The 14,033-nt window shown below is 43.5% G+C and overlaps 2 protein-coding genes across 2 annotated transcripts; both read left to right on the top strand.

The window, feature by feature from the left end:
- The first annotated feature begins 366 nt into the window (after window positions 1-366).
- On the top strand, window positions 367-2,229 carry LOC130967285 (uncharacterized). Its single transcript, XM_057892101.1, has one exon. The coding sequence runs from the start codon at window positions 367-369 to the stop codon at window positions 2,227-2,229; it is 1,863 nt and encodes a 620-aa protein (XP_057748084.1).
- A 7,273-nt stretch (window positions 2,230-9,502) lies between these two features.
- LOC130967283 (putative F-box/kelch-repeat protein At1g12870) lies at window positions 9,503-10,975 on the top strand. Its single transcript, XM_057892100.1, has 2 exons — window positions 9,503-9,572; window positions 9,842-10,975. Exon 2 carries the CDS (start codon window positions 9,869-9,871, stop codon window positions 10,973-10,975), a length of 1,107 nt encoding a protein of 368 aa, XP_057748083.1. The 5' UTR covers window positions 9,503-9,572; window positions 9,842-9,868.
- The last annotated feature ends 3,058 nt before the right edge of the window (window positions 10,976-14,033 follow it).

Genomic DNA, 14,033 nt, shown 5'->3' with positions numbered 1-14,033 from the left:
TACGATCCGGACACGCGTCTCTGGCAGCTCTCCACTGCAACTGTGAGGAAGCTTCGAGGAAGGTGGGTCTGTCCTTGAAGGGCCCACCTCTGACACGGTATAAATGGGGAAGGACCTGCCTTTTCCCCAAGGTACGACACACTTTTCCACCTAAACATTTCTCCACCTGCACACTGATTGACTAGGGCGTCGGAGTGTCTTTGCAGGTGGCCCCCCTCTTTCCTCCCGCAGCAAGAGCTCGGCTACCCGGCAGATCCGAACCCAGCTCGGCCACGATTGAAGAGTTCTCACCTCCCTCAAACATCCACCCGAATTGTCTAGTACCCGACAACCGAACATTGGCGCCGTCTGTGGGGAACTCCCTAAATGGATGTTGTGCTGGGCCCCGGAGAAGAAGGCCGAGGAGCCGGAGTAGAGGGGGCGGCCTCTGTCGCCTCACTAAGAGGACGGCGAAGGTCCCCCCGACAACGCGCTGAACCACACACAAGGACGCGACCCTTCGGGGGAACGGGCGGCGACAGCGCCATAATAATGCAGGAGCTGCGCCACAGGGTCCAAAACCTGGAACGGCAGCTGGCCGACCAGGAGCGCGACCGACAAACCACTGACCCCAGCTACACCCCATCTCCTGAAAGCCAAGAGAGAGACTCCCACCGAAGCCATGTGCGACGCGCCTCCGCATCCCGAACGGAAGCGGAGAGTACCCGTGAAGAATCACCCATCCCGAGAAGACGAAATGATACAATCATTTACTCCCGAGGCAAGAAAACGCGCCGCACGAGACGAGATCGCGATGATGGGGGAGAGAGGTCCGAGAGGACACGACAACCCGTGATAATGGGTGCCACCCCATTCCACCGATCCATCCTTGAAGTCCGGCTGCCGAAGCACTTCGACAAACCAACAGACATGAGGTACGATGGAACTCAAGACCCTCTGGAACACCTCACGGCCTTCGAAGTAAGGATGAATCTGGAGGGAGTAGGGGACGAGGTGAGGTGCCGAGCCTTCCCGGTAACCCTGGCAGGACCCGCGATCAGATGGTTTAACAGCCTCCCGCAAGGGTCAATCTACGGGTTCTCGGACATCAGCCGTGCCTTCCTGGCCCAGTTTACAACACGAATAGCAAAGGCAAAGCACCCGATCAACCTTCTGGGGATAACCCAGAGACAAGGAGAGCCGACCAGAAAATACCTGGACCGGTTCAACGACGAGTGCTTGGAAATCGACGGCCTAACCGATTTGGTGGCCAGCCTTTGCTTGACGAACGGCCTCCTCAACGAGAACTTTCGAAAACACCTTACCACGAAACCAGTTTGGACGATGCACGAGATCCAAACGGTAGCCAAGGAGTATATAAACGAAGAGGAAGTCAGCCAAGTCGTGGCTGCCAATAAACGGCAGTCCAGCTACAGCCAACCTCGGCAACAAGGTAACGGAGAAAGAATAAAGGAACAAGCCAGGGAAGGAGCGCCAAGCAAGGCACCCAGGCCATTCCCCCGGGTCGGGAAATTCACCAACTACACTCCGCTCACTCTTCCCATCGTGGAAGTTTATCAGCAAATAGCCGAGAAAGGAATCCTGCCGAAGCCCCGACCACTCAAGGACCGTACAGGAAGAAATAAGAACTTCTATTGTGACTATCACAAAGGCTATGGTCACCAAACACAGGATTGCTTCGACCTGAAGGATGCACTAGAACAAGCGATAAGGGAAGGTAAGCTAGCAGAATTCTCCCATCTTATTAGGGAGCCGCGGAGGCGTTATCGCGACCAAGACGAAGAAGGCAAAACCCGTTCGGCAAAGAGGCGACAAGAGCCAGAAGACAGAGATCACGGCCTCACCGTGATAAACGTGGTGACGGCCAAAAACGCCGCGCCAAGGTCGCGATCGGCACACAAAAAAGATGCTAAGGTCTTGGCGGTCTCCTCCTCAGTGGTGCGAAATTCTAAAAAGCCCCCCTCCATTTCTTTCGGCCCGGAAGACCAGTGGTTCGACGACGCCCCAGAAAACCCACCCATGGTCATCACGGCCAGAGTGGGAACCGGCCTCGTCAAACGAATCCTTGTCGACACGGGGGCTGACTCGAACATCATGTTCCGCAACGTATTTGACGCACTGGGATTAAAGGACGCTGACCTGACGACTCACCAGCACGGGGTCATTGGATTGGGCGACCACTTCATCAAACCTGATGGAGTAATATCCCTGCCGATCTCAATGGGATAGACTCAAAGCCGGAGATCGGCGATGGCTGAGTTCGTGATCCTCCGAGATTCCACCGCCTACAATATCATCTTGGGGAGGAAAACGATTAACGATGTTGAAGCGATAATCAACACGAAGCTTCTGGTCATGAAGTTCGTTACCGATGACGGATCTATAGGGTCCATAAGAGGAGACCTTGAGACGGCAGTCGCTTGCGACAATGCCAGCCTCTCCCTAAGGAATAAATCCAAAGAGGCGTCCGGCGTGTTTCTAGCTAACCTCGACGCCAGAGTAGACGACAAACCCAGACCGGAACCAGAAGGGGACCTGGAAAAATTCATGATCGGTGACACGAAGGAGAAATTCACGTTCATCAACAAGAATCTCCCGCATGAGCTGAAGGAGCCCTTGGTCGAAATGATAAGGGCCAATAGGGATTTGTTTGCCTGGACACCGGCCGACATGCCGGGCATAGACCCCAAAATTATGTCACACCACCTGGCCGTAAAGTCGGAAGCACGTCTGGTAGCCCAACGGAGGAGAAAGATGTCGCGGGAGAGGGCGGAGGAGGTGGCCAGGCAAACGGCCAGCCTCCTAGAAGCAGGCTTCATACGAGAAGTAGACTACTCGACATGGCTCTCGAATGTAATTCTAGTAAAAAAGCACAACGGCAAATGGAGAATGTGCGTAGACTACTCTGACCTCAACAAGGCATGCCCTAAGGATTGTTTCCCCCTCCCTAACATAGCCGCGCTCGTCGATGCTGCGGCGGGCTACCGTTATCTGAGCTTCATGGACGCCTACTCCGGCTACAACCAGATACCGATGCACCGTCCAGACGAAGACAAGACGGCGTTCATAACGCCGGGGGGAACCTTCTGTTATAAGGTGATGCCATTCGGCCTAAAAAACGCAGGGGCAACATACCAAAGGCTGATGAACAAGATATTCCGCGACCTCATAGGCAAGACAGTGGAAGTTTATGTGGACGACATCCTCACGAAAACAACGCGACCCGACGACCTCCTGAATGACCTGGCAAATGTATTCGCCTCGCTCCAACAACACGGCATGAGGCTGAATCCCCTCAAATGTGCCTTCGCCATGGAAGCTGGAAAGTTCCTAGGGTTCATGATAACTCAGAGAGGGGTAGAAGCCAACCCGGAGAAATGCCAAGCGATACTCCAAATGAAGAGCCCAGGTTGTATCAAGGACGTCCAAAGGTTGGCAGGGCGACTGACCTCGTTATCCCGGTTTCTCGGAGCGTCGGCAACAAAGGCCCTACCCTTCTTTAACCTCATGAAGAAAGGGATAGCGTTCGAATGGACACCCGCATGCGAGGAAGCCTTTCGGCACTTCAAGGAAATCCTGGCGGCACCCCCTGTGCTCGGGAAGCCAAAGGACGGGGAGCCATTATATCTATACCTCGCCATAACAGGAGAAGCCCTGGCCGCAGTTCTAGTGCGAGAAGAAGGGAGGGCTCAACAACCAGTCTATTTCGTGAGCAGAGCCCTGCAAGGGGCAGAATTAAGGTACAGCAAACTAGAAAAGCTAGCTCTAGCACTCTTGACCTCCTCACGGAGGTTAAAACAATACTTCCAAGGTCACCAGGTTGTCGTAAGAACGGACCAAGGAATCCGACAAGTACTCCAAAAACTTGATTTGGCGGGAAGGATGATGACCTGGTCCATTGAGCTTTCCCAATACGACATACGATACGAACCCCAGCAGGCCATCAAGGCGCAGGCGATGACAGATTTTCTAGTAGAAGTAACGGGAGATCCAACCGAAGAAACGAGCACACGGTGGAAGCTCCACATGGACGGAGCCTCCAACCAGACGTCCGGGGGCGCCGGGATCTTTCTGGAAAGCCTGGTCGGAGTCGTATACGAGCAGTCGATCAGGTTCGAATTCCCCGTTTCGAACAACCAGGCAGAATACGAAGCCCTCATAGGGGGCTTAACCCTAGCAGCGGAAGTCGGAGCAACAAGGCTGGAAATATGCAGCGATTCGCAGGTCGTTACCTCCCAGGTAAACGGGAGTTATCAGGCCAGAGACTCATTATTACAAAAGTACTTGGAAAAAGTCAAGAACTTAAGCCAAAGGTTTGAGGAGGTCACGATCCACCACGTGCCCAGAGAGAGGAACACACGGGCGGATCTCCTATCAAAATTGGCCAGCACCAAACCGGGAGAAGGCAACCGGTCTCTCATCCAAGGCATGACGAGGGAGCCAGCGGTCACCCTGCATCTGTCAAGGCTGGGCTCTTCATGGCTAGACCCCATCACCAACTTTCTAGAAAATGGCAAACTCCCCGACGATGAAAAGGATGCCGCGAAACTGAGAAAGGAAGCAGCCAAATACGCGGTCATTCAAGGACAGCTATTCAAGAAAGGGCTCAACCAGCCCCTACTGAAGTGCTTACACCCCGACCAGACGGACTACGTCCTCAGGGAAGTCCATGAAGGCTACTGCGGACACCACATAGGAGGCAAAGCCTTAGGAAGAAAGTTAATCCGAGCTGGATACTACTGGCCGTCAATGATGGCAGACTCTAAAGAATTCGTCAGAAAATGTGTCAAGTGTCAAGAGAACGCCAATTTCCACAGGGCACCAGCCTCTGAGTTAAGCCTGTTAACGTCCTCCCGACCATTCTCGCAATGGGGAGTCGACCTCTTGGGGCCCTTCCCAGTCGGTCCCGGGCAAGTCAAGTATCTCATAGTCGCCATCGATTACTACACCAAATGGATAGAGGCCGAGCCGCTAGCCAGCATATCCTCATCCAATTGCAAGAAATTCATGTGGAGGCAGGTGATAACGCGATTCGGGATTCCAGAAGTGGTTATCTCGGACAACGGCACACAGTTTACCGACAAGAAGTTCACGGAATTCCTCACCGGCCTGGGCATAAGACAGAAGTTCTCCTCGGTAGAGCACCCCCAGACAAACGGACAGGTGGAGTCCGTGAACAAGATTATCCTTCTAGGGCTCAAGAAGCGATTGGATAATAAAAAAGGTGCTTGGGCCGACGAGCTAGCCTCGGTCCTTTGGTCTTACCGAACAACCGAACAATCCTCCACTAAGGAGACTCCTTTCCGACTGACATACGGGTTAGATGCGGTAATACCCGTGGAGATCGGGGAACCGAGCCCCTGGCTACTTTTGAAAGGAGTGGAGGAAGTCGTGGAGAAGGACCTAATAGATGAAGCCAGAGAAATGGCCCATTTGACGAAAACAGCGCTGAAACAAAGAATGGCCATGCGCTACAACACCAAAGTGCTTAAAAGGGAGTTTGAACCGAACGATCTCGTCCTAAGGCGCAACGACATCGGCTTACCGACCCCTGGAGTAGGCAAGCTGGCGGCAAACTGGGAAGGTTCCCTACAGAATCAAAAAAGTGATGGGCAAAGGCGCTTTCAAGTTAGAAAGACTCAATGGCAAGGAAGTTCCAAGAACATGGAACGCGAACAACTTGAGAAGATTCTACTCCTAGTGCATGAGGCGACATACCGACCAATCGAGCTAAGTAGTTAATTCGCGGATTTGTACTTTTCGTTATGTCCAATGGACCTTTTATGCAATTACCGAATAAGATATACTTGTGCAAATTTTCTCTCTTTTGTTTTGTTCGCCTTTTTTGGACAACCCACTACGCAGGCGAATTCATCGCAACCCGACAATGAGGCGCGGCCCCGGGACTGATCACCCCGGGAGCCCGTCAACTACCGCAATAGCAAACGGCTACACTAAAAAGCCACAACCCGGCTCAGTCGGAATATCGTCAATACGTCAGAACGAACGAAGACTACAAACCAATAACGGTTAATCAAAACGATAACACAACCAAGCAAATAAGAAAGTATTAACTACGGTAAAGCGGGCAAACGACCCAAAAAGTCAATTGTTCACAAAAGCCAAAACGAAACGGCTAAACCAAAAGTTTTACACAGAAGAAGAGGATTCATTTCCTAGGAACGTCAACAATTTTGCCATCTTTGATCACCTTGAAGACGCCAATCGCCGACGTATCGAAATCAGGAACAACAATTTTGACCTGAGCTTTAAGGGCCTCCTCGGTCGCCAGGATCGCCCCCTTCCCCTGCTTGACAACGTCTTTATACTTTGTTTTTAACACTGCCAGTTCAGCCTCCGCAGCTTGCTTCTCCTTCTCCATCTCGGCCACCCGTTTCTGTGCCGCGCCGACCTGACTCTCTAAAGTCATTTCGCGCTCGACAAGACGTGAAACCGTGGCGTCTGACTCTTCCAACCTCTTCTCAGCGGTGGTGGCCTTCTTCTCGGCAGCAGTAGCTTTCTTCTCGGCGGCGTCAAGCTTCTCATTAGATTGAGTCAGCTGCTCCCGGAGAGTTTCAACTTCACTTTTAAGCTCATTATTAGCCTTCCCAGCAGATTCCAACCTCCTACGAAGGGACTCCATCTCGGACAGTTCGAACTCGGCTTTCCGAGCTATCACTGCGCCGCGCAAGAGGGTGCGGTACATCCACCTCGCTTGCCCGGCAAGGGATGACTTATGAAAATGCTCCTCGGTACCAGGAATCAGCTGAGAATCTATAAAGTTCCCGGCGTCGAAATTCCTCTCCATAACAGTAAGAGCCCCCTCGGGACTGGAGGACGTCTTCCTCTTCCTTTTGAGGCTAGGAACCTCCTCAACCTCGTCATCCGCATCAGGGTTAGATGTCGAACCCCCAGTGCCGACCACCTCGTGGAAGGGGGAAGGGTGAACCACCTTGTCACCTTCAATCGAGGCACCCTGAGCCGGGGTGCCGGTCTCGCCGACCACAGCGCCTTGCTCGGAAGCGGCCTTGTCCTCTGGGGGAGCAGCAGATTTCTCAGCAGTAGATTTCTCAGCAGCAGATTTTTCATTACCTCCCTCGTCGTCACTTGCACACAGGAAAGTTTGGAACAAGTTAGGGAGACCCGTTATCTCGGCAGACATTCCCACTGTAAAAAGAAAAAGAAGTCGGTTAGTCACAATGAGTTATTAGGAAAAGCAAGAATCTAAAAGACAAACAAGCAAAGACTTCTCACAAATATAGTTACGACCGGCCTCCCGGTCACCTATGTGGAGGTAAGGATTCACGTGATTCCTCCCAAAGACTGCCAGCAACACATCGGCGATCCTCCTGTCCACCGCAGACATGCCCTTATAGGATACTTTAACAAAGGCATTGGACCCTGCTCCGAAGCTCCAATAAGTCGAGATAAGGCGTACCCCTTCCAACGACAACCAAAAGGGATGACGACCTTTAACAGGGTGGACCTTGAAGTATTTATCCTTAAAACCGTGATAGGAGTCCTCAAACAAACCAAAAATCCTCCGACCTTGGGCTGACCGGAAGGACATGAACCCCTTCTTATGTTTCCCCTCCTTCGAAGGATTTGTAAGATTGAAAAAGAAAAGAAAAACATCTACAAACATCGGCAGCTCAAGGTATTCACAAACCATCTCAAAACAGCGGATTGAAGCCCAGCTGTTCGGATGCAACTGCGACGGTGCCACGGAAACCCAATCTAGAAGCGCCATTTGGAAGGTGGAAAATGGAATACGAACCCCAACTTGAGTAAACATGGATTTATAGAACCAAATCCAATCGACAACTCGGGGAGCGTTGAAATTGAGCTCGTACAAGCGCTCATGAGGAGCTGGGACGAAGACGTCATAATTGGCTTCCTCATCGGTCCCTCCGCACAAGTACTCGGCTTGACGGAACTCGGTGAGCTCCTCCTCGCCCATTTGGTTAGGAGAGTCCTTTACGTCAGAAACGACCCAGGCGTAGGGATCGTACGCCGCGGGAGAAGGGGAAGCCCGGGAGGTCGTGCGAGCCATACCTACATGGGGGGACCATCCAGTCAGTCTAAGAGGTCGGGTGCTCGGGACGATTATAGATACTACCCCCACTACTCCCCAACTAAGACTAAACACAGTTAAAAACGTAAAAGCCCCAAACAAAACCTATCCTGGAATGGTACCCCTCCCCTAACACATCTAACCAGCATCGAAAGGCCACATCACAACAAAAACCAAGCAGGACATCAAAAATGATAAACAAGTACAAACAACAAGCATGTAAGAACGAAGCAAAAAAGAGAAGGATTCAAGAACTACCTGAATTGGTTGTAAGAGCTAAAAAGGATGAAGAGAGGATGCACGAGGGCACTGCAACAACGCTTTGAAACTTTTTGAAGAAGAGAGCAGGAAAATAGAAGAAACGGAAGTATGCAGAAGTGTAAAAGATAAAGAAATGAAACTGACTGTTTAAAACTACTTCCCAGAAAGCGCAAAAAACCTGGGGACAAAATAGTCTTTGCAAACAGGATTTTTCGCCCCATTATGAGCATTCAATGCCCAGCGCGAAAAACGAGGCGACGAAACGGTTGTTTGGGCAACCAAGAGACGCGCGCATAGGGGGCACGTCCCTCCCACGAGCGGCCGACCTGACGAGGATGAACGAAACGTGAATTAACACGCCATTGATAGCTCCCACGACTACCACTGGCGCGTGGGGGCACTGTTACGGCCTGGCCCATGCCATTTGCGGGTCAACCCGACCCAGTGATGACCCGACCCGAACGGTCGGGCACATACGGCTCACTACACGACCCGGACACGCGTCCCTGGCAGCTCTCCACTGCAGCTGTGAGGAGGCTTCGAGGAAGGTGGGCCTGTCCTTGAAGGGCCCACCTCTGACACGGTATAAATGGGGAAGGACCTGCCCTTCCCCCAAGGTACGACACACTTTTCCACCTAACCATTTCTCCACCTGCACACTAATTGACTAGGGCGTCGGAGTGTCTTTGCAGGTGGCCCCCCCTCTTTCCTCCCGTAGCAAGAGCTCGGCTACCCGGCAGATCCGAACCCAGCTCGGCCACGATTGAAGAGTTCTCACCTCCCTCAAACATCCACCCGAATTATCCGGTACCTGACAACCGAACAGCCTCAATAGCAGAATGTAACTATTTATATGTAATACATCATCTATTTGTATATGCATTTGGTAAGTAGAAGTGTAAGAACTCTCAATAGATAATTATTACAACAGTAATATTGATTATCTCGCTTATCGTTAAATAAAAGTATGTTTTAGATTCAATTGATGATTTGACTTTAGGTGGCTGCAGAATATATTCTGTATTCATCAATAGTAATACGCTTGATTTCATACTCAATATATATTCCAATGCAACTAGGAACGTGCTAGAAGGGCAAAGAAATTATTATTACTTGACTTGGAGGAAAATACATTAACATGTTCAACGTTTGATTATATTTAGAAGCATACTTTGAACATGTACCCTCATTCTTAGCTTGTGTCAGATTCTCACTGCTTTAAGAGTGAGTAAAGAAGGTAAAGGAACAAAAGTAGGAAAGTCAAAAGGATTCTCCGAGTTACTTGTAGCCATGGTTTTTGTTGTATGTTCTGTGCATTGTAGCAAATCACACACACACACACACACACACACACACACATATATATATATATATATAGTTAGAACTCTTGCCAGAAAATCAAGAAAACTTGAACTAGTTGATGCTATATCTTAATTCTTGAGTTTATTTTCAGGGTGAGAATTAATAATTAAGTGTATTCATTATTAATTGTTAATACTTTTAAAGGCTTCAAGCACATTTGTTTGAGAGGACATGGCTCAAAGTAGAATCTCAGCAATAGCTTCTTCTTGTTCTGAAAGTGGAGAGGATTCATCATCTCTTGATTCTCTTCCCAACGACGTAGTGGCCGGCATTCTTCTGCGGCTGCCGGCGCAGTTTCTGCACAATTCTGCAAGCCATGTTAGCAGAAAATGGGGTGAAATATCAGAATCACAATGTTTCATCAACTCACACCTACTCACTCATCTCTCTGAGTGTGAATTCCTCATCCAAGACGCTAACAAGGTGCAATCCATTAATGCAAGGGACTTGAAACTTGAAGAAACAGATTTAGGTGCCAAATTTCATGGAAGGATAAGTGGCAGTTCAGATGGTGTGTTATTGTTCAACAAATCATCAGGTTCTGTTATGGATTTTTATGTTGCAAACCCTGTGACAATGCAGATATTGAAACTCCCAAGTCTCAAATCAACATGCATGATTAGTAGCCATTGCAGCAACATTGCAAGAGTTTCATCCACTGGTGAGATCAAAGTTATTAGACTTGGAAGAGACTCATTAATTGGAATGTATAAATGGTATGTTCTAACATTAGGCAAGGAAATGCATTGGAGGAAAATCAGTAACAATGCACCCAAAGAATGTGACCCTGCATCATATTTATCATTTGTTCAATCTTTATCTGTTAATGGTGTTGTTTACTGGACTAACTCGTCTTGGATTACGGACCCCTCCGTTTTCGCCATGGATCTCTGTCATGAAACTGCTTATCATTTAAAGGTTCCTGGAGAATGTCATGGCCAGTACTGGACACTTGTGCAGATGGGGAAGGAAATTTGTTGTATGAATTGTGGTAAGGATGTGGAAATGAAGGTTTGGAAGCTCAATGATTTGCATATAAATGAATGGATTTTGATCAAGAGTATAAGATTCTCTAGTGAAATTTCATTATTAAGAGGAAATTTTTGTGTTCCTCTAACTTGGTTGGATTTAGAAGTTTTGGTGCTAAGTGTGTATGTTGGTGTTAGGAATGTGGTTGTGGCTTACAATGTGAATAAAGGAGAGTGCATAGTGTTAAAGATAGATGATGTTGCTCGCCATACAATTTTCTTGCACACAAATAGTCTCATCCGGTTTTAGTTAATTATTTTCCTTTTGCATTGCTAGTTTGATTCTATTTGGTGTTACCAAACAAATTTTAGTTAATGTATTATTGTTTAAGGATTAGCTTTTGGTATGTTATAAATACAAAATGTTATTTAATTTAAATATAATATCAAAATGACAATAAAATAAAATTATTTAATTTAATTTAATATTAATATTAATAATTATATATATATAATTAATATAATATTTATAGTTACATATTTATTATTTTTAATATTAATCAATTATTCCCATACTAATTAAGTAAAATTTACGAAGCATGGATATTGACGAATAAGAAATATAAAATAAGGCACACAAACAATCTAATTTCAATTTTTTTTAAGACAAGAAGACATACATGATATATATATTAAATATAAAGTTTTTTGTAAAAAATTATAATCATATTTTTATATTTTATTAATATTAAAGTACAAACTAATGTTACTAAATATTTTTAATGTCTTTTTCAATTGTATAAAATATTTAAAGTAAATTGTTGTTTTAATAAATAATATATGTTATTTTGAAACTAATTTTAACAATATAGAATTATAGATAAAAAGTCATAAACTGTAAATACACCCAAATATTCCTGATTTACACTCGAACATCTTATGTAAAATGGACAAATTTATATTAATTATAATCAGAACTAGTACATTAGATTCAATTCAAACAAGGAAGAATTAACAGCAAATTTCACAAGGCAAAATTCACATATTATTTAGCTACACAATAAAAACCTACTAACTGGATTTACATTCAGATTCAATTACTAACTAAAACTAAATCACACCTCTGGAACTTCATTGGATTCAGTTTCAAAATCCACTCCGCTTTGGTTCATCTGACAATTTGAAGTTGAATCATCCATTATCTTCAAAAACGATTTTAGAGCTTGATGTCAAAAAACAATAGAAATAGAGAATAACAAGAAAAGAGAACAGAGAGAGGAAAACACGTAAATGAAGAAGGAGAAAGTAGAAAGAAATGCACATAAACGACGAAGGAGAAGGTAGAGAGAAACTCACGAAAGAGATCGAAGAGAGAAGATAAAAAATTCGAAAAAGAAAATGAAATCTTTTAAAAAAAAGGAAATTATATATTCGCGCATTGATTGAGTTAAAAATTTGTTAGAGGTGCGTGAAATATACATGTATAATAAACGTATTTGAGCGTAATATCAATTAAAGAACTTGTAAAATTTGTATAGTAAATTTATTTATATGTAGAGATTAATTCTTATCAGTCTCATGAAGAGAAGCACAAGCCTCAATAATAAGAACCTCCCACAATGTCCACCGACACATCCCATAATAGGCAACCTGCACCACTTGAAGCCCAGTCTCTACCGAACTCTCCACGCTTTTTTCTACGGTCACGGACGGGTTTACTTGCAACGATCCAAACAAAATTGTTTTTTTTTTTTTTATGGTCTAACGTGTCTTTTAGAGGGGTATTTTTAGGCCGACTATAACGTCAGCCCAGGCTAACACATTGTTTAGTAGTTTGAAAGAATATGAGTGGAAAAAAAATGTAGAAAAAATAAATAAATAAAAAATTAATTTTTTTTATTTAAGAAAAAAATGAAAAGAAAAAGTGATGTGAAGTCCATCTAATTATTTTTTTCTTCATATATGAAATGAAAAGGGATAAAAAAGATGTCAACATGCCAAAATTAATTTTATCCTTTATTTAATAGAGATAATAAAATTTTTAAATTTATTCTTTTTGAAATCTCAAAATACATCTCTCTTATTCTTTAGTTTTAAAAAAATATTTTTTGTTAATAAAGATAATATATTAAAATTTTGAAAATTAATTTGGATGATTATTTTTTTTGAAAAAAATAATTTAAATATATTAATAAATTATAATTTATATATAATACAGATAAAGTCATAAGGATATTAATGTAATTTTATTTTATTATAATTTTTTCTTCTCTTACTTTTTCTTCCATCCAAATAAATTTTTTTTTTCTATTCATTTTCTCTTAATCTAAACAACACACAAATAAATTTATTTATTTTTTTATTTTCTTTTTTCTCATTTTCTTTTCTTCCGTTTTCTTTTCTTTTATTTTCCATCATATATCTAAACAATGTGTAAAAGTTGGTATATAATATTTGATTATAAATATTATAGAGTCAATTTTATAATTATATATAGAAGATGAATTTTTTGTTTAGTGACATATATAAAAAAAAATATTTAATTATATTGATAATAAAAAAATTATTTCTTTTAAATATAAAATTTAGAAAACAAAATTCTAAATTATATGCTATTTTCTAAATAATTATTTTAATATTTTAATTTATTAGTTAAATTATTTAAAATTGAATCATATTTTATAATAATAAATAAATTATTGTCATATTATATATATTTTAATTTATCTTTACTATTAAAATTTTTTAGATTTATCATTTTCTAAGTAAAATACTATTGTATTTCTTAACATTTGTGTTAAATTATAGTTTCATTTCTAATATTTAAAATGTTCTAAGTTATTTTTGTTACAAATATTTTATTTTATTCTATTTTTATTCTTTGACTAAAATTAAATTTTATTTTTTTAAAATACGATATAAATGGAATTACAGTAGTTGGCAATATGCAAGATGTAACAGATAGTTAAACTCTATTGCAGTAAGTTCTATTGAGAAGTTTGATTTGAGAAGTTTGATATAAGAAGCTAAGCTCTCATTCTCTATGTACATGCTCTATATTCACATCTAATCAGAATATATAATTCACTCTTCATTCTTCTCTGCTTCTTCTCTTCCATATTTTGTTTCTTTGCACTTCAAGATTCTGAACTATTGAGTTCTTGACACTTTTTTTATGTGTTGTTATGTTATTTTTTTCCCTTTTACTTTTATCATTTTTATAACTAAATTACTATAATCACAATTAATACTATAATCCACATTTATAAGAAGATGACAATAAAAAAAAAAAGAACGGTTCGATTTTTGAATGCGTTTTATGTGTTTATCCACGTAACCACAAATAAATTTTAAGATACTGTCATTCA

Source organism: Arachis stenosperma, chromosome 3 (genome assembly GCF_014773155.1).
Source record: "Arachis stenosperma cultivar V10309 chromosome 3, arast.V10309.gnm1.PFL2, whole genome shotgun sequence".
Taxonomy (NCBI): Eukaryota; Viridiplantae; Streptophyta; class Magnoliopsida; order Fabales; family Fabaceae; genus Arachis; species Arachis stenosperma.
This window is presented reverse-complemented; position numbering and strand designations above follow the sequence as displayed.

Excerpts from the sequence above, each read along its gene's own strand:
- LOC130967285 (XM_057892101.1), top strand. The coding sequence starts at position 367 with ATGGATGTTGTGCTGGGCCCCGGAGAAGAAGGCCGAGGAGCCGGAGTA.
- LOC130967283 (XM_057892100.1), top strand. The coding sequence starts at position 9,869 with ATGGCTCAAAGTAGAATCTCAGCAATAGCTTCTTCTTGTTCTGAAAGT.